Source organism: Scomber japonicus, chromosome 5 (genome assembly GCF_027409825.1).
Source record: "Scomber japonicus isolate fScoJap1 chromosome 5, fScoJap1.pri, whole genome shotgun sequence".
Lineage (NCBI taxonomy): Eukaryota > Metazoa > Chordata > Actinopteri > Scombriformes > Scombridae > Scomber > Scomber japonicus.
Window position 1 is genome coordinate 36,357,149 of NC_070582.1, and position 21,581 is coordinate 36,378,729.

Below are 21,581 nucleotides of genomic sequence, written 5' to 3' on the forward strand. Positions count from 1 at the left end.
AAGCGGAGAACATAGGGATGATCCCGCCATGGAGCGAGCTAGCATTCAAACATGAAGAATATAAAGTGTGTGTTTTTTATACTCTCGTTAGCCGCAGCCACAGTGAGTAAGATGGTTATAAGTTTATTGTTCCTCTATGAGAAAGACAAAGACGAATAATCGGACTGTGTGTAACTCCTGTAGTGTTGGATATAATGTAGTTCTACTCAGACTGGTCCTGGTTTTGTTTTGCTGTTAACACAAACGAGCTTAGCTAAGCGAGCTACCGTCATACGTCTGAGCTGGTAGCCATGTGGCTAACGTTAGCAATAAGCATCGTAAAATAGTAACAGAGGAAGGAATAGGAATGCTTACGAATAGTGCTGTGTATAGCACAAAGGGAGAGAAGTGAGTATGAAAATATGTATGGCCTGCTTGTGTAATGTTAGTTGTAATACTGTCAGGGCAGTACATAGAAGATGATGATGATGATGATGATAACCATGCTTCACTGGACCAGTCCTTGCTATTTCAGAAACTTTTGACTAAATGTAAAGTAAGATATTTTTGTCCTAAAAATAATAAACAGGCTATTGGACTGGTGATGAAATAATGTGACTATTACTCTGATAAAGATGATAGACATTTTGGTCTGACAACTACTTGTGTTTTACTAACTGAAGAAGTTTATTGTAATTGACAGTTTAGCAATTCTGAAATGTTTAAATGTGAGAATTCCCAATCCCAATCATGTTGGGTTTGTTAAGATTAAAGCTCTGAAATATTTTAAACAGAGGTTACATTTCTTGTCTTGCATTCCTCAGGTCATAATACCCAATACTGCAGTTACTCCACCATGGCAGACTGGCAGATGCTGTGTGATGGAAGGAATAACACCAGGAGCTACTCTTCAGACTCTCCGTCCTGTCCTCATCACGTCCTCTTCAGTGGCTTTGAGTACAGCAGGCCACAAAAGCAGACAAACCCTACTGAATTACACTTTGCATGCTGCTGCTTTGTCACTACTGATCATAAACCTTACATGGTGTCATTAGTGTCATTGTTTCTGAATTTGAGCTTTTGATCTATTGTCTTCAGTTTGTTCTAAACTGAAGGGGCAGTAAACAACATTTGAGATGTTAAAACAGAACTGTAATACATCAATGTGTATGACAGTGTAGATTGTACAGATACAGATACAATTGACCTTTTTTTTGTCCAGATGGTTACAGCAAGAAGAGAAAGGTGATGTATACCTCCAAAAAATGTAGTATTTATGATTGTTTTCTGGAATTGACTGTGCAATACTGCTCACCAATAAACTTGACATGATTTGAGATTATATTCATGCTTCATCCATTTCAACATTATCCTTTGTAACACTGTAGATAACACTGGCTTAGTCCACTACTGCTTAGAGAGTGTAATTCAATCACTGACCATACACAAGTGAAATGTAAATTGATGTACTGTTTACCACAAAGCAGAAAACTTATGGTGTTTCACAATTAGGTTATTAGTGAATGAAGCAGATCCACACATCATTTTTCAAGAATATTTGTTTACTCATTAATGAACAATAGGCTAAACAATAACTTCTCAACATAAATTATTATAAATGATGAATTAAACATGTTGGAGTCTACTGAACAGGACTGAGTTGCCTTTGATCTCTAAATGATGCATGTTCCTGTAAATGTGGGGTGCATGTTGCTGCAGATGTCAGAGGTAGGTATGGCATGGCAGTTGAGCATCATGATGCCCTGCTGCATCATCAGAGCATCAGAAAACAGCCCTGGCCTCAGGTCCAAAAGGCTCTTTCCAGGGTCAAGTCTTGAAGCAGGCTCTGTAAAAGATGAACAACACGTACACTGAAAAGTAAATCATGATGTAGACACACTGGAAAAACTGGCGTTTCACACAATGTTGATATTTTACAATTGATTTCAAATAGATAGAAACACAGATGATACAAACCTCTGTTTCTTCTCATCTGAGCAGCTCACACCAGCTCCTCTGAGGAGGCAGACACTGCAGCTGCCTCAGCAGACATGATGCTGCTACTGCTGCCCTTAACAAAACCAAAATCAGACTATCAGTTATGAAGAGAGCAGCAACAATTATAATATAACATAATTTTATAAGGAACAAACTTAGCATTAGCTACCTTCGAGACAGTTGATGAACCAGACTCTGGCTACATTACACTAGCAACACACATCTTGGTCAATATTTTCACAATTGCACAAAAACCCAAATGTCTGTTTGCCAGCAGTGCTCATAAAATCCAACAGAAATGATCAATGTGAAGTTGTTAGCTTGGCTACTATGTTCAGCTTGTTAATTTTCAACTACTAGCAGTTAGCTAACGTTAGCATCGGAAAGCTAATTGTTACACTACTTTAGAAATACGTTACTAATACGTTACTCTCGCTTATATTACTTACTTCGTTACTTGACGTCACACCGGTACGTTGGAAAGTGCTTCACTGAAAACAGGCAGGTAGAGGGGGAGGCGAGCGGAAAGGGGGGGGGGGGTGTACCCCTTAGCTAGTTTTGTTTTGGTTGCACGCAGTCCAGAGCTGCGACGTCTAGCAGTGAAATTGAAATCGCATTTAGCCCCTTTAAAGCCATCTTGTCCTGCACCTCGCACGCTCTGGACTTTTAGTGTTGAAGAAAAAGTTTTGTTTGACAGAGTATCTAAAACCAACGTAGATGTGAATAGCGCCACCCAGTGTTTAGGAGTGTGTTCACTAGCTCTGTGTTAATCCATTATCTGAAATCGATATGCCTTGACTTGATGTGCAGGGTAACCAATCAGGTAATAGGAATCCGCCCACCAACTTTGATGGGTGAGTTGAACAGATAAAATAAATTCATGATGCGCTGCAACACAGGACCATGAAATAATTAATTAAATAGTGAAATAATTAAATATATTTTTTTACACCAAATGAATTGTTATTTAATCAATTAATGACACATTTAATAAAACATTTATTTATTTAATGACACATTTAATTAATTAATGACACATTTAATTAATTATTTAATGGTGTATTTATTTTTTTCATTTTGGCACTTTCAGTCCTCCATAGAGGAGGTGAGTTCCTGAACTAAAAATGAATAAATTAATTAATTAATCTATTTGTGGGAAACATTAAGCTGTCATTGTTGGAACTTCATATATTGTTTTGTCAGGTTGCCTGTGTTGCAAAAAATGTTAGCTAGTTAACATTCAGTTTTATACAAGGTTGTGACCAGCCCTGTGAATGCCATGTTTTTTTTTAAATGAAAATATTGCATGATTAGAGAAATTGGTTTAAACACACGTAAGGGCAGAGTTTTCCTCCTACAATTTTAGTAATGAAGAAAAACTGACATAAACATTATGTTTTATTACTGTAACTTTAGGTTAAATGTGAAGTTTGTCTGAGTGTTTGATGAAGCTGCTTTACTCCAGCTCACATTGCTTGTTATCAACCCCAACTTTCATTGTTGTCTGAACAGAATGAGGTTGAGCAAGCAGATATTGGGTCAGTGATCAGGCATAACTATATCTTCAGATTCATTGTAATTAAAAACAAACTAGATTTTGAAGTTGAAGTTTGAAGTTTTGAAAGACATCAACAATTCAAAATTAATATATGACTTTATATCATTTTACAGGGCCTTTTTTGTTTGGTCTCCTGGTGAGGTTTTGTGTTTTGCACTTCACTTCCACCATATACAGTAACCACAGTACTGCTTTACTGAGTCAACTAAATTTGTTCTTTTGTGCTTTTTTTAAAGGGCCACAAGACGAGCCATAATGCTGGGGCCAGGCAGGATTTTATTTTATTTTTTTGTAGGTCAACAACTGTTCCTTTGGCCTGAATTTTGTTTTGTTTTGCCTGCTGATCACTAGCTGTCATTTCTTCAATTCTTCAGTAGGTTTCCTCATCTTAGACCCCAAGATGACCCAACAAGACTGGACCACTGCATGCCACCATTCAAACAGTATCTGGGGGTACCATAATGGCATGTAGCCACAAATTCAGACCATTATTCTGTTTTCATATTTGACATACCATTTTATCATGGTTGTGACTCCCTACGTGTGCAGGTTAGACAAGGTCATAGAGTGTAAACCAGTTCTGGGTAAGTCTGAGAGCTAACTGTGGCTCCCACTCAAGTGTCATTATTCCATGTGGTAGGTGGGCCAGAATTAAAATGCACAGTGGCCCACATTTGGGTGAGTGCTGGTTTATTTGGTCTCTTCTTGGCTGACATTTGGCAGTGTGTTGGTTTGGTTATGGCCCACTTCTGGCAAACCATTGTGGACCACCCTAGTACCATCATTCCATGTTGTATGTGGGCCGGATGAACATGTTAGGTGTGGGCCAGATATGGACCAAAAGAGTTTTGTACAGTGGCCCACATTCGGTTGAGTACTGGTTTATTTGGTGTGTTTTGGTTGACATCTGGCATTGTGATGGCTTGGTTATGGCCCACTTTTGGCAAACATGAGCGGACCGCCCAAGTGCCATCATTCCATGCTGTATGTGGGCCGAATGAACATGTCAGGTGTGGGCCAGATATGGACCAAAAGAGTTTTGCTATCTGGGTTACCTTTCTTGCATTTCACACAGCACATTGAAAAAACTTGAAGAGCAACAACCCCTCCTCCCTCCTATATCTTACCCCCACACTCCCTTCCCCTCCATCAACCCCCTCCCCCTCCACGAACGTGCACTATAATATTGATGACCAAGACAACGTACATGCGCACACACATAGTAACGTGAATGGACGGGTTGTTACAGCGGAAAGTTAAATTCTGATAAACTGTACATTTTGCCAAATGTGGAAAGAGCGCCAATCATGAGAGATCTGGCATTATTTACGCACGTTACCCAACACTAGGTAATTATCTAGAGCTAACATTGGTCTGTTAGCAATATGCTAAACTTTTTCCGGTAACTGTAAGGTTACAACATATACAGTCGAGTCAAACATGCCAGAAATTTGATACTATGTACAGCAAAGGTTACCTAGCATAAACTACCTAATTAGCTGGAGCTAACGTTAGGTCTGTTATCAATATGCTAAATGTGATCCAGTAACTGTAATGTTACAACAAATACAGTGAAACGTAAGGTTATCACATATGATGTTGTATATTAGATTATGCAAAATAAAAAAACTTTCAAGCAGAAACTCTGCGACCATTTGATCCCTTTTTAGCTCTGGATGAAGCTTCATCAGAGTCCTCCATCGCTTGAAAGCAGAGCTGATGTTTATTCTTGTTTTAGGTGTTGTTGCATCAAGCTCTTTCTTTGTGGTGGCTTTTTCTATGGCAAATGGCTCCTCTTTGAAATGGCCGGGGCTATGAGAGCTCTAAGAAGAGATGCAGCCTGAAGCACTTGGCGCTATTCGAGATAGGGTCCACAGAGGTGAACAGGACATAGGCATTATAGCATGATATGTTTATCATGTGGTATAGCAGGCACATGTAAATAGTCTACGGCTTTATCAGAAAATCATACATAATGAGTAACAGCAAATAAATTGGCAAATAATTGATGTATAATTGCGCTCACCTGGTCTAGGTGGTCCACAGCCCCTTTGAATCTGTTATAGTCCAGGATGATCTGGGGTTTTTGTTTTCCAGATTCCTGGACCTCTGTCTCCCGACGTCTTGAGCTCAAGACAACCACATTTTTGCCCTTCTTCGGGACATAAGAAACAGCAGTCCTGTTGCGGGTGAATGCAAACACAGAGGAAAGCATTTCTCTGTGTCTGATGTCGAGCAGCTGCGGGGGGAACTCAGGTTTATTTGACCAAAGTGTCCCCACCAGGGCCATCCTCCTCTTCTGTAACTCCTCAGCAAGAGGATTTTTTTTTTTAAATTGTCAGTAGTGACGGTGTGGCCCTCAAGATCATCAGTGAGTTGAAGTACCACCCTATATCACCCAGTGTATACTTCCCTGTATACACTTGGAGCCTCCATGCATACGAGGTCTGCACGTCACAGAGAGCCCAAATCTTCAGACCATACTTTGCAGGTTTGGAGGGTATATACTGTCTGAATGAACAGCGACCCTTAAAAGGGACCAGCTGTTCATCAACACACATGCACCCCTCCCTGGGTTAAACAGCTTGGGGAGGCAGGTGCTCCATCTTCTCTTTTCTGCACTGGTCTGGCCGTAACAGTCTGTCATCGAACCACAGGGCTAGATTGATCTGCAAAAATCTCTTCTGGGACATTGTTGCAGCAAAAATTGCACACCCCGTCTCATTGTCCCACAGGCTCTTGGTTGACTCATGCTGTGACCTGAACATGCCTGCCAAGATCAGCAGCTGCAGGTAGGCCCACAGCTCCTCCTCACTCGTATCCTTCCATTCATTTACTGACCTCCTCCCCTGCAGGTTTGGAAAGTGCAGGATTAGGTGCAGGATGTCCTCAGGGAAAAAAAGGTGAAATGCAGTCTCAGGGCTGCTGATCCTGGCAAGTGCGAAGTAAGTCAGCCCTGGGGTCAAGATAGGAGGGGGAAATAATGGCAGGGCCTCTCCATGTGTGGGAGATCACAGGATTTCCCCATTTTTTGATGTCAATGGAGAGGTGTCATCTTCCATTGCCTCTTCTTCTTCTTCTGAGCTGCAGGGCCCATCTGCACCTGGTAGGAATTCCTCCCCTGATCCCTCCTGGTTCTCAGATGAATCCTCACTACTGGTAACATCCTCCTCAGTAACATACTGCTCACTCTCCACAGAGGACTGCAAGACTTCAGCAAGAGCCTCCTCCAGTTTCAGTTTTCTCTTCATGGCTGTCTGCTGGAGAAATGACCAGCCAGACAAGGCTGCAAACTTCTCGTAGACTTCAAACATGCACCTGCGTAAACATGCGAGGAGGCATGATCAAGAAAAGAGCCCATTCGGCCTTGGATGATTTCAATTTCACACACACACACACACACACACAAAACATATTCTCAACCACATTCACACCACTCTTTTATATCAATATTTATGGTGTTCAGCTTTTTTATTGCCATGCATTTTGCAAAGTAAGAGAACCAGGCCTCCATTGAAACTTTATGTGATAAAGCTCTGCTGCCCCTGGTGGTTTTGTGGGTGTCATCAGACCCATATTTTCCCTTTATTTTGAAGGTAGAGGCTTAGATTTATTAGGTATTTGTGGGAAAAGCATTATAATATGTCAGGATTACAGTATATCAAAATATGTGGTTATAATGGGAGTCAATGGGACCAAACTGGTTCCTAGGGCAAAGAGTGTAAGCATTATGCAAATCTCCTATTCTGTACACCTTGCAATAGAGGGGATCATGGAATTTTAGAAATAATAATGAAAAACAAATCCTGGCCAAGTTTCATACAATTAGCCTTTAAACTGACCGATATATAACCCCATATATTGAGAATCAAAAACATAATATGCAGAATGTAGACGTTTGGGCCCTAAGTTGCCTCGAGGTTTAAGGCAAGCTCTCTTCGATATGACACGTATTGGCAGTTTTCGTCCTTAGGCTCTCCTGATGACTTCGGGCACTCTCATGATCCTTTACTGCCTCTACTTTGAAATTATTAGTTCCTACCACGAAATGATTTGTTTTGTGTTTTTCTTTAGCATACATTCAGCAATCCTGACAGAACATTACGTTGTTTTTTCGTGATCATACACTAGCCACTCACAACCAGTTAGCCATTTACAGTTAAACTTCCTTTTTTTCGTTTTGCGAGGTCCGATATCCTCCTCCTCCCCTACCTATTTGGTAGGCCTATCCTTTCTCTTCTTGCCAGCCTGTCCCAATCATCGCCACATCTTGTTTGTATTTGGTTTTCCAACCCAGTTCAGATGAAACCACGCCCACTTCCCTAGTATGGAAGCCATGGCGGTTGCTTTCCCATAGGGTTAGATAATAGATGGTAGTGCCTCAGTCATCACCGGCAAAGCTGGCTAGTGAGTTTTTTTTAATACCCACCAAAATGAATTTTCACCCGCATTTGGCGGGTGTTAATTTAGAGCCCTGATATCTAATATATATATATAATGCCATCTGACGTAGGCACTTGTGTCCTGGGGGGTGACTGGCTCAGATGATCTTCCTCCAGGGATGCCTTTAGCCATTGGTCTTTCACAATTTTGGCTCAGAGCTCATGTTAATCTTGTTTTATTGAGTGTTCATTTTCACATCGTCACCTTTTAGTCTTAAAATCAATGACTCCAATATGTATATAATAAATACGATTGTGTTAAATAAAAATGTTAAAATAATGTGAAATGTTGATCTACTAAGCAGGATATAAGGCAAGAAGACGTATTAAAACAGCATTCTGTTGGGGGTATAATATACTACTATGTTGAAATAGCCACTGAATTAATGTTTACTTTGTTTAATAGCCTACATCACTTATGAATTAAATCAAAGTGAGGTACAATCATGGCCTAGCAATATATGCCTTACTTTTCTGAATGTTTTGTATTTCTTTTTTAGCTGCTTCCAATTATGTAATACCACTTTTTCACCTGTATGCTATGATCTTCAGCTTGGTTAAATATTAATTCAATGGCGTAGTGCATTCAAACTTAAGTATTGACTTGGGCAGCAATTTTCTCCCATGTTGCTTCTCTCTCCTTCACTGCTGCAGTGGTGTTACTTTTTTTTTTGCAGAATATATGGTCACACTCACCATAGTCCTGCAAGAGGACCTACAGTTCCAGTGAGGTAAAGTAACTCAATCTTTTTTTCTCAGTAGTTGCCATGGTGAATCGAGGTATCGGGGCTCCATTGATGATGGCTTTTTATAGTGGTCATTGCATGCGCTTAACTCCAGGTGAACATACCCAGAGTTGATTGAACTAATTCAGATCAGCTGTTCTGGAGTTTCCCATCTCGGAGTAAGCCAAATCAGAGTTCAGGCTTAGACTCAGAGTTTGTTGAAACTCCTTTCTGGAATATCCCCCAGGTCGCCTTCCATAGAGCCTGCAATATTTCTACAGTAGCCCAGAATGGACAAACCAAACATTTGTTCTAGAGAGGGCCTTTCATTTTTGTCACAGGCATTCATTTGGTTTCAGTCTGCAACCTCCCCACGAGATGCCGCTAAATCCTACACAGTGGTCCTTTAATTGCTGCTGCTGCTTTCCCTTCTCTGCACTGGCAGTGACTTAACAGTTCCCCCTTGTGGATGCTTTTCATGAGTTCATGAATGCATGAGTGAATTACTATCCAGACACATAAGGTATTTTGTGTCTAAAAATAGCACACTTCAGACTGAATGTTGTGACTCAGCCCTGCATACTGTGTGACTCAATGGCACAAACAGTGGCGAATAATTTTAAGATCTAGTCCTTGTTTTAGTCCTAAGTCTCTTTTGTCTCATCAATGTCTGTAACAAAGGTATACACAGTAATTTGTTAACAAAATCAATGGGAGGTGAAAGTTGTATTCTAAAGTGACGACAAAATGAACAAATCACAAATTAGTCCTTTATAAGTTTTACTGTTCTGCATACAGAATACATTTATCATTAGTGTTTAACATGTTACATGTATGTCACTGCAAAGTAAAAATATGTTTGCTCTAGATCAACACATACAGTTGCAAAACCTTTCACACTGAATGCTCAAACATGCACAAACTATCAAATAAGCCTAGTGGTAGTACCTATTTGTACACATATAGTACTTTTCACCAATGACCAATGTGTTTGGCCAGGATTAAGTCCTCCCTCCTCTATCACTGTTAATCAAGTAAAAATCTCACATAATGAGAGGCTTTTTAGGGATTAAGGTGAGAATGATTTTTTTTGTTATTTTCAAATTATGCATTTCATCTGAAACAGCTTGTGTTTGCTAAAAAGCTTGAAAGATCACGTTCTTCGGTTAAGTGGAATATGTGCTCACATATAATTCAAGATACATTTATACAAAGCCCTCTCCTTCTCTTTGGACAAGTAACCAGAGTGCAGGATTGTCTCCATGTGGGGGCCCCTGCAGCACCCTGACCGGCCACCACAACAGTGAGTGCTATGAGGGGTGCCAATCAGAACATGACACATAAAACACTCAACTGTCACTGAAGGCAATGCATTCACATTAACATCCATTATTATTAACCACCAGCCCAGCCTTATTCAAGATATTAGTTAACAAGGGAGTAGCAGTAAAAAAATATTAGAATAATAGATATTAGAATAATAATAAGATAGATACTAGAATTATTTTAGTCAGTTTTAATGTAGAAAAAAATAAGATGGGCTTGAGAATGCCCCTTACAATTGTTATTAGGCTTATTTGACTTTTAAAAAATACACTTGGGAATGAAACTATGATAATTTGTAAACTATGAATATTGTATGCAAAGTTGACATTGACCTGTGGTTGGTGCTAAAGGGAAGCTCAATTAGTGTCCTTAATGAAAAGGGTCTGCTGGTAGCCTGGTTCCAGAAGCCAGAAGAAAATGGCATAAAAATGGTGACAACCATGGATGACATGGACACATCATTTTATGTGAACTTACTAATGTAACACCTCTATTTTTTATTTTACTTTATTTATTTTTTAGTGTTAAATAAGGCAGGGATCTCATCAAAACAATCATGGATGTCCTGTGGGAGCCATGAATGTCTACAGCAAATTACATTGACTGAGGTGTTGGCCAAGGGTGGAGTTTGACTTGATGGTGGCACTGGAGGAAAGATAGAGGGGGTCACCAAAATCATAAGAATCAACCACCATGGAGATCATGAATATCTGTGCCAGACATTATCAAGATAATGAACAGACAGACACCACTGCTGGGCACCACCACCATCATGTAGGTGGTGGTGTCCAAAACAGGTCAACAACCACAGCACTGCACTGGACCACTGATCCATCGATGGTAACAATTTTTTTTTTCATGATTAAATTGAGAGCCTTGTACTGCAGTACACAAAATTAAAAAATTACTTGTACAACCCAAATGTACACAGAGACAAAGTCTAACATTTACAATTTTCTGTGACTCTATAGAACCACGATAAAATATGTTATTTGTCGGTGCGTTTTTTAAATGCTCTGTTACGTCTGGTTAAGTTGAGGATACTAAACCACTGTGGGAAAACCAGTGTTGATAGTTGGTAGTTGATAAAGGACGGGATACACACACAAGCCTTGTATGGAAATCACACTTTGAACACCTATTCATCAGGTTGACCTCCATTCTCTTACTTTTTGGTAACACCTAATTCCTACTTTTGCACCGCATGTAAACACACTATAGGTGACCTGGGGGGGATTCCAGAAAGCGGGTTATATGGAAAACTCAGAGTATGTTAACCCTGAGATGAGGAAACTCTGTGTTATCCGTTCCACAAAGAGAGGTAACTGAAACTCTGAGTCAGTCACCATGGTAACATAACCTGCTCGCTGGAAGGTTTTCTTTCAGAAAACCCTGAGTTTCTACCTGTCTCCTCCTACCTGAAGCAAGCTGCCAGACATGGATGGTCAGTTTCTTCGCAATCAGATAGATATTGAGGTAGAATTCATTCTCAATGCCTTATGTCTGGAGATGCGGTATCACTGTTCATTACACTCAATCATTTCTTAACATTCTCCGGCCATATCTTCTTTCTTGTTGATCTTATTTTTAGGGAGTATTTTATTGTACACATCGTCACATTTTAGTCTTAAAATCAATGACTCCAATATGTATAATAAGTAAAACAGTGTAAAATGTTAATCTACTAAGCAGATATTAGATGAGAGGACATATGTGTTAAACAGCTTTCTGTGGGGGTTTTAAATTACTACATGTTGAAATAACCACTGAATGAATATTTACTTTGTTTAATAGCCGACGTCAACTATGAATAAAATCAAAGCGAAGTACAATCATGGCCCAGCAAAATGTGCCTTACTTTTCTGAATTATGTTTTTTTATTTCATTTTTACCTGCTTCCAAATACATTACACCACTTTTTCACCTGTATTCTATAATTTTAAGTGAGGTAAGTTAAGTCAGTGGAGTGGTGTATTAAAACTTAAGCATTAACTCGGGCAGCAATTTAGTCTAGTCTTTAGTGTAGTCTCAGACTAGATTTTACAAAGACTGTGAATCTTATAGGGTCACTATTTACAAGACTACAACTAGATTATTTTAGGGTTTTTTTCCCACCATGCAATTTTTTCCCATCATGCACAGCAGAAATTTTACAAAAATGGAGGAGAATCAGCTTTTAGCTACAGCTCAGTGTTTCCTCTAGAAATGTTTGTAGCAGCGGTGCTGTGTGTCGGTAACATGGCAACAAAATAATAGAATAATAGAATATAAATAGAAAATAAAAGAATTTCAAAAATAATAGGGCTGCAACTAACGATTATTTTGAAAAACGATTACTCAGACAATCATTTTTGCGAAGAATCGAATAAAAAAATATTTTTAAAATTCCCATCCCTTCATTCAAAAACAAAAACATTGTTTCAAATTGACAATGTAAAAAAGTGCTCATGTTACTGCTTGGAAGTCCCTGAGTTGTTAAAGTAATATTAAATTATAAATAATAATTTAAATAAACAAAACAACTACTGTAAATATTAATGTCTGATAGCTTTAACAAAATAACATACACATGTATGCTACACAAAATTAGGTATTTTCTGTAAATAAATAATAATAATGGTTCATTTTTGTAGTCAGTTTTACTTTTACCATCATTAGACTTCCATACAAACTATGTGTGCTGGATTCCCCTGCTGCTCTCCTCCTCTCCTGCTGCTGACTGTGAGATCTGAGCAGGTAGAAGCGGTGCTGCTTAATGTACATAGAGGAAACACTCTATATATAGCTAATCTATTGGACTGCAGATTACCACCTTAAATTTAACGATGGAGATGACGGGAGCACGCTGAGACTCCAGTTAGACTCCTCAGATTTACCAAAGACTGTCAGTCTTTAGTCTGGGACTGTGAAAATCGTTTGTTGTAAGCCCAGCATTGGTCAACTCAGAGTTCAGGGTTAGACTCAGAGTTTGTTGAACCTCCTACCTGGAACACCCCCCTGAAGCTATTTGAACAAACAACCTATTGTTGTTTGTGGACACTTATATCAAGTAACACAAGTATGTGGATTTACAAGGTAAACACAGCAGAAATACTCAAAACTACAGTTTTAAATTCAGATCAAATACAATCAAAGTATGCACCAAACTACTATAAATGTAATCCAAATCCTGTTCACTCAGGCAGAAATACACCACAAGTCATTTGAATTTCAGTTTCATGAATCTTCTGTAATGACAGACCACTTCAAGTGTGGTTAACTAGGCAGTTCAAGAATACTGAACATCTACAACACATTGCCAGCTGCTTTTTCATCTTCTTGATTCTGACCTAATGACACAGACACATGAAACCCCACAATCAATCTGAGGTTTGCAATTATTTCTTGTAAAGATATAAGGTTTTTATCAGCGACAAGCAGCCCAAAACAAAAGAGCTACTTTCTTATGAGAAAAAAAAGACTATATAGCATGTTGCTAGTCATACATATTATATGGTTGTATGCAACCAGTCCAAACCATTAAGACTATATTGACCACCCATAAAATACTGTTACATTGATCAATGGTTAATACATCTTATAAAGCTGGTTTCCAGCTTTTATATGATATGAAATGTAATGTAGTCTGACATCTAGCTATAAAAAGGTATGCTAGCATTGTTAGCTTTCCTCATTGAGAGCCAAGTAACATACATTATTGTGGCTTGATTTCAGGTTTGACTGAAATGATTACTTTAACAACGGAAATTTAAAATGAACTGCTCTTAAAAGCATTTTGATCATAGTTCACTTTTGATGATAGTATAAATATCTTAACCCCTAGTCCACTTACAAGTTTCTTTTTTGTTGTTGTTGTTTTTGTTTGTTTGTTGATCAGTTATCAATGATGTACATCTCTCGCTGCTTTGGGTTCATAAACTTAAATGAAAAATCTGTTCACTTAACCAACAACAGCATTTTAGAAAGGCTCCAATCTGGTTCCTGAGCGTCACATCAATTACTATTTTTAAGCTGATGACACAAAATTGATCATTTCTGTATCACCAAATGCACTGCTGCTCTCATTGACTGTCCCACTCACATGAATGGATAAAAACTGAAATGATTTAAATAGAATCCAAAGCAAACAGAAACAAGTCACAAAAAATAAAAACAAGTCAAACCTGTGTGTGATTTGAGACAGATTCAAATCGTAATTTTCATTTAACATTTAACAAGGTCACAAACATTATTTTTTCAGCTGTTGTTCAGAGATGATGAAATGTTCATTCACACTCTTATTAGTAGCCATTTAGACGAATTCCCTTTTTTACTGGATTATGTAAAAGTCTATAAGAGTCATAACCCCAATGCTTTAGACACTGGACACCTGTATCTTTTAGCATTGATGTTAAAGTTATTTTACTTCCAACGTCAGAGATCATCTTTCATTTTATGTTCCAGCCAAGGTCCACATCGCTTTTAAACGTTCCTTAAGTGTCCCATAAAAGTACAGGTGAAGCTGCCTTCTCTTTTTATGGAACATATTATTAGAATATCTAGCTGTCTCTGTATTTTTAAAAGGCAATGACAGGCCTATCTTTTTAATGATCATGGTCATTCAATTTGATTACAGGTTTAGCTTTTATGTTTTAATAATTGATTCATATAATTTCATCCTTGTGTCCTTTATTGACTTTTATCCTACTTTTGAAACTTTATTATTGTAATTTTAACTCATTAGTCTAATTTAGTTTGTCTGTGTTGTGTGTGTTGTTTAAATCCTGCTCTGTGAAGCTCTTTGGGTTTCATTTTTGTATGAAAGGTGCTCTATAAATAAAGTTGAGTCTTAACTCAAGATATGTCCATCAGTGATGTTCACACCACTACGCGTGTTTCTTTTCTCGCTGAGCGTCTCAGTGGAGGCGTCTGTGATTAGGTGAGGGAAGAGGCGGCTCTTCAAGCTTGACTGCTGTGACTGGCCAACACTGCCTCGCTGTTGTTGTTCTCCCTTGTTTCCTTCGTCGCTCCCCTCCTCCTCTCCGTCAGCGCTGTCCATGTTGCTGTTGACATCTGAATCCAGATCAGTGCCTTTAAGTGAAGGACAGTCTACAGCATATTCAATCTCCTCCACACATGGAGGCTCGTCATCTTCAAAACAGCTGCAGGACAGGACAGGACAGGAGAGGGGATAGGACAAGATTATTTTTGGTTTTATTTTTGGTTAGATACAATTCCTGCTTTAGGTACATGAGGCACTTTTTAAAAACAGTTTTAAAAGCGTTTTTGACAGGATTGTTTCAGAGAAGACATGTTGACAAATCACAGCAGGAAAGCCACAGGTGTAAATGATCAGATTAGTGATAACTGAATTCCATTTAGCTACTTCAGTGTCACACTGTCTGACTTACATGAACCATTGTTAATGTTATAAGTGACACGTGTGCTTTTCCTACTACCAGAAGTGAGAATATGTGCTGTGAGAACAACTTCATTTAAGCCTAGTGTAGGTGTAAAGTTGCTCTTTTGGAATCATAGTGGAAATTATATAGTGGAAACTTTTATACACTCAAATAAAGTGGCTGAGGGTAGATAGTGTATAGTGCACTATGTAGTACAGAGTAAGGATTCATAATTTTTAAAAAAAAATTTAAATCCCAGGAAATGAATTTCTTTATAAAGGCATAATATTAGCTGAACCCTGGTCATTTCAAGCAACTCTAAATACAACAAGGAGACATTATGCATATATGGGTTCCTGATCTGACCTTTTTTATGTACTATTTTTATCATTATTAAGGCAAAAGAACTCAATGTATGTCCATGGACATTATAATGAATAGGCTATAGGCTTAATATTAGTTTACATCCAGCGTGCTGCGTGGACTTCATTACATCTGCTGCACCGCTGTTACCACAATTATGAAATGCTACATTTCTACAGTCTGTGACTGTGACCCTCATAAAAGAAATATTTTACAAATCTGCATTATATAAAATAACGAAATGTGTTCTAAGTCCTTCAGTTAAACTAAGTCTGTTCTGCAGCTGCTCCACTTTTGAGGCTGCGAGCGCAAATGATCACTCGAAGTCAACATAACATTTCTTTATTAGGTCAGGGAAGGCATAGAAATCAGTATATCATAGTATTAGAGTCACTACCCTGCAACAGAATGAATTTGAGGGATGGGATTTTGAAAGGTGTTATGGAACTAAACCACATAGATACTCCACAAGGTCAGACTCAGAAGAACATGCTTGTGCTTAGTGCATTGTATTAACTGAGCATGCAAACACACACATGTGATGCATGTTTTATGAGAGTCAACTGTCTGCCTATGTTTAAAGTCCGTGTAAAGTAAGAATAAATATGTGTTCTGAGTTTGATATACCACAGAAAAGTGTGTTGTTAACCACCCTGCCAAATTTGAATGATTAAAAAAATCAAATGAAATTAGGCTTCAAAGTTGTGTAAAAATCAGCCTCTTTCTTTGCTACCAAATGCTGTGGGAATGCCCGCCGAAACCCCGCCCCCTACCAAGTGTCACCTTTCAATCAAAGTCACCACCTGTACCAGAAACATGGACGCTAGGTCTGAGAGCTTTCTGCTGCTAACTCGGCTGCTAGCTCGGCGGCTAACTCAGCTAACTGGCTAACTGTAGACTGTAGTAGTAGTGTGCGCTGAATGTATTTATACCTCTACAGCAGCAGGGGCGGGTTTATGCTAATCACGCTGCGATGATTTTCAGACCCGCCCACTAAATCCTGAACACAGAAATGTTGAAACACAGTTTGTGAAGCCTAGCTCCACAATTCAAATCTAAATGGTTGAAATGCTTTTTACACCTTTTTTAGAAATACATTTATGACATATTTAATGTGTTTAGAAGAAAATGTCTGAATTCACTTTACACAGTCTTTAAGTGAACATATTTCGCCAATGTTCTGTTTCATATTTCCAAATAATATTATTTTTCATTAAATATCCGGGAATTGGGAAATGGTTTTGATTGGGTTTCCCAGGAATCCTGTTTCCCAGGATTAAACCCTAGTACAAATAGAGTGTACAGTCTATAGCTCTCATAGTGGTTCTGTGAGGCTGTACTTAGGCACTGTGGTGCCTACAACTCAATGCTAACATACTCACAGTGACAGTGCTACATGCTGATGCTTAGTATGTGCGATAAGCACCTGCGACCCTGTTCACCAGGATCCCCAAAGCATACCATGCAATAATTGTTGAGATATTTTAGACTGGACCAAAGTCATGGACCAACTGGCAAACATTACAGTCTCTCCAGCCTTACTGTAAGCCTGGCTGAAAAGCATACGTACCACTATAATGTATATGTTCATCAAAAATAAAGAACTTTGGGGAAATTTTAATAAGTCAGCAAATCCATTTTATCCCTCACTATAATACTATACTATAATATATATATATATATATATATATATTCTCTTTCAATCGGTCATACAATGTTCACACTGAGTGAAATATTTAGAACTAGGATTGATGTTTGTTTGGCTGCAGCGTTCCATCCAGCTCAAATATTATGTTACATTATTCTGTGCACATTTTTCCAGGATTCACCCTGACATACTGTATTTGGTAGCTTTTCACAATTTGAGATTGACTCCACTAGAATGTGAATATGAGTTGTGCGTGTCTGAACAGAGCTCAGCTGCTCAGCCTGCATCTGTAATGATGGACAATATATCTAACAACTTGTTGCGTGGTGTTTGCATACATTTCATGCTGAGGTGACCTTGAGCTCAGCTACAGTCACTGTCATTCTCAGCTGACAGAAAGCCCCAGTAACCAGTAATCTGATTATACACACAACTCGTGGACGGCTGAGTGTGTGTGTGTGTGTGTGCGTAAGTCAAACTGAGAGCATGTAGAGACACAATGGGACTCTGTTGGGACAGACAGGATGTGACATGCACACTGATCTTCTTACTATAGCGGCAATAGACAGAGGGAGAGAGACAGGGAGAAAACAGAGTGGAAGGAAAAAGAGGATGGAGAGAGAGAGAGACTGAAGATTGGGGAGGAAGGAAAAAGGAGGGAGGGGAAAAGAGAGAGCAGAATGAGCAGGAGTGATAGACAGAAGGGAAAGAGAGTGAGTGATACGTCTAGCATACTGATGATAGCGACCCATTTTGTATTTGTGTGTGTTTGTGTTGTGTGTGTGCTGTGAATGGCAATGAGGCAGAGCAGCTTGTCTACAGTGTACAGTCAATACAGTGCAAATGCTGATTCTCTGATGGCCCAGTGTTTAATTGCTGTACAGCGCCCACTGCAGCTTTGTTTACACACTGATTTATTGGATTAAATCAGTGTGTGATTGTTTTTCATTCTGAAATTCATCATCTGAGCTGTGATATCAGAACCATCAGTGTGTAAAAGCTGTGCCTGAACTGAATATCTAGTCATACAAAGAAAGAAGCATTGTAAAAGCCTATCTCTGATTATAAAGCCATCCTTATTTGATCTGAGAGGTTTGAGGATGCAAATCTAGTCGTCTATTATGTTTAGAGGGCTAGCAGTATGCAGTGTTGAGTTCATGAAAACAGGGCTTGATAGTACAGTGCACTACAGGAAAAGGTCACAATCAATCTCATCATATGAGCAGCAGGAATATCACAGCAGTATCACCCCCTTCCACCCCCTCAAAAAAATTCTGATCCTAGAAGAAAAGGCAACAGTGCTGCAACACCTGCCAACATACAGTGAACATTTCTGATCCAAGTGTTCTGGACATAACACTGAATATTCCGACTGACCCGATAACATAAATAATTACTGTCGCTGACAGATTCAGTAGTTTTTAGCTGTGAAGCTAATGGTGACTTAACTTGTCAATTTTTGTTAAGCTTTAGAGGTAGCAAGTTATGGAATAGCTAACCTGAGAAAAAACAGTTCATTGTTAGTTTGACATACCACAGAAAAGTGTGTTGTTAATGTAGCGAATTATGGATATTAAAAGATATTAAAAATAGCTTTTGTAATCAGGGGCACCACCTTCGTAAGAAGGAAAAGATTTTACTTAATTGGTTGTTTGATTAGCCAATTAATAAATCAATAAATCATAATAATTAATAAATTAATACATTTCTGAATCAGTCAAATATCTAAAGTTCATGGCTGTACGGTTCAATAGATCCCCTGTATCACTTCAAAGAATAGACAAACACAATTGATTGAGTTTTATGGCTTTTATTAACTACACACTACTAATAAATGATGTCTAAATAAATGTGATGATACAATACAATATGAATTCAAGAGGTTACTCGATATAGCGACATGAATGAAAGATGATGGTGAATGATGAATTTAAATGAAGGATATGTAATTATGTGGAAACTAAGAAAACTTGTAAGTTTTACTGAGTTTTACTTTTTAAGAAAATTTGAATTACTCGATCTGACATCAACCCTTGATTAATGCAATATTTGGATCCTACTTTCATCCATGGAGGGTCTCAGCTGTCCGTCCTTCAGAACCACGCGTACGCACACCAAGTGGAAGATCTCAGAGAGTGTTGCAGGTCCGGGCGGGGTGTGGCTGGTCCAGGTCAGACTGCCTGGCTCCGGTCGTTGTCCGCTGGCAGACTTTGTTCCTCTCAGTTATGATGAGTCGTAGGGTTGACAGGCGTTTGTCTGCTCAAAAGTTCTCTCAGGTTGATGAAAGATGGAGGAAAAGTCCAATTTGTTCACTGTTTAATAACTTTCTGGAGAGATCTCAGCGTTGGCCACACGTCAAAATCCTCAAAAATGAAAACTTAGATAAAGAATAAGATAAGGTGACTAAGTTAAGAATGTGTGAGGTGAAGAAAAGAAAAGATGGACAAAGCAAAACCTGAAACAACGCAAAGCCCATCCAGGTCAGCAAAGCTGGTTTCAGATGGGTGCAGCTGGTTTTTGTCCCTGGGGAGGGCTTCCTGTGTGTCAGCCAATCAGATTCATCACAGCTACTCTGAGGATCTATTTTCCAGCTTTTTACCATGAAACGTTTCATCATCATCATTCATTCAGTATTTAATCCTGATTATAAAATGCATACTATAATCTATTGACACAGAACACAGGATGTATTATTCTGGCATTGATATGACATCAGCTTGATTCATCAAGCTGCCATTCATTAAAACCTGAAGAGGATTAATATGATCAAACATAGCACATAGTTATTCTACTTATTCCATGATAGATAATTGATTATCACCAAAATGTAAGCATAACATCAATGTAACACTTTCTCACATTAAATAAACATTTTCATACCAAAATTTGTGTTGATGAAAGGAGAAAGTATAATCACAGTTCTTCAAATACACATTTATCTATGATCGCTGTTAATAGCTGTTACAGTGGAGGTTTCTTTAGGTAATTGATAATGATATAAGTAATTGGTATTGTTTAAAACATACTTTTTACTAAGATGTTCTTTATTTAAGTTCTTAACACTAATTTTCTTACTTTCATGCTCTGTGTGGTTTCAGGAGACACAGAGGGGGGGGAGTCAGGAATGTGTTCTTTTAGTTTACGACCGTTGTCTGTGTGACTCTTATCTGATGGAAGAAGTCTCTCGGATAAATTATGACATCCGAAGGAGACACCAAAATCTGTCTTTCGTTACTTTATGTAGTTCTGCTCACTCTTGGTTGCTCCATGGAATGTTAATGGATCTTTGTTTGTCCAAGAGAGAGACCCTGTCAGTCTCTATATCAAACCTGGTTCAATTTACTCATCTGGTGGTCAAAGGTGACTCTGGCCAGATGATGTTCTGAGCCGTACTGATGCTGTGTCCGCTACATTAACCACCCTGCCAAATTTGAATGATTAAAAAAATCGCCAAATATATGAAGGCTTCAAAGTTGTGTAAACATCAGCCTCTTTCTCTGCTACCAAACCCTGTGGGAGTGCCCACCGAGTCCGCTGAAACCCAGCCCCCTACCAAGTGTCACCTGTCAATCAAAGTCACAACCTCTACATGGACGCGGCTACGTCTCAGAGCTTTCTGCCGCTAGCTCGGCGGCTAACACAGTGGCTAGCTCGGCGGCTAACTCAGCAGCTAACTGTAGACTGTAGTAGTAGTAGTGTGTGCTGAATGTATTTATACCTCTACAGCAGCAGGGATGGGTTTATGCTTGAAACACAGTTTGTGAAGCCTAGCTCCACAATTCAAATCTAAATGGTTGAAATGCTTTTTACACCTTTTTTAGAAATACATTTATGACCTATTTAATGTGTTTAGAAGAAAATGTTTTTTCTGTTGTTCCATTCACAGTTTTCATGTATCAGATGCTGGGGCCAATGTCCCCCTCCAAGACACATGCACACATGCACATGTGCACACACACTTATTCTCATTTTTCTGTTATTATTAATTAATTTACTTTATTTGTCATTACTGTATTGTAATTATTTGGTTTGTTCTATGTAGTCCTATTATTTTCTGTAATATTGTGTAACTTTAACATTTTTTTGGTGGAGGCTTTAAATAAGTCCATTTGGGTTTTCCGTCTCTCCCTGCAATCTATATTATCATTATTTGTCATTTTT

General features: G+C 38.7%; 1 protein-coding gene across 1 annotated transcript in view; it reads right to left on the minus strand.

Annotated features, from left to right (window-relative positions):
* Window positions 1–14,856: 14,856 nt before the first annotated feature.
* LOC128359528 (cytosolic carboxypeptidase 4) overlaps window positions 14,857–21,581 on the minus strand; it is a 170,899-nt gene continuing 164,174 nt past the window's right edge. Inside the window, exon 27 of the mRNA XM_053320017.1 lies at window positions 14,857–15,169. Coding sequence (XP_053175992.1) covers window positions 14,857–15,169 — 313 coding nt within the window. The remainder of the gene's footprint in view (window positions 15,170–21,581) is intronic.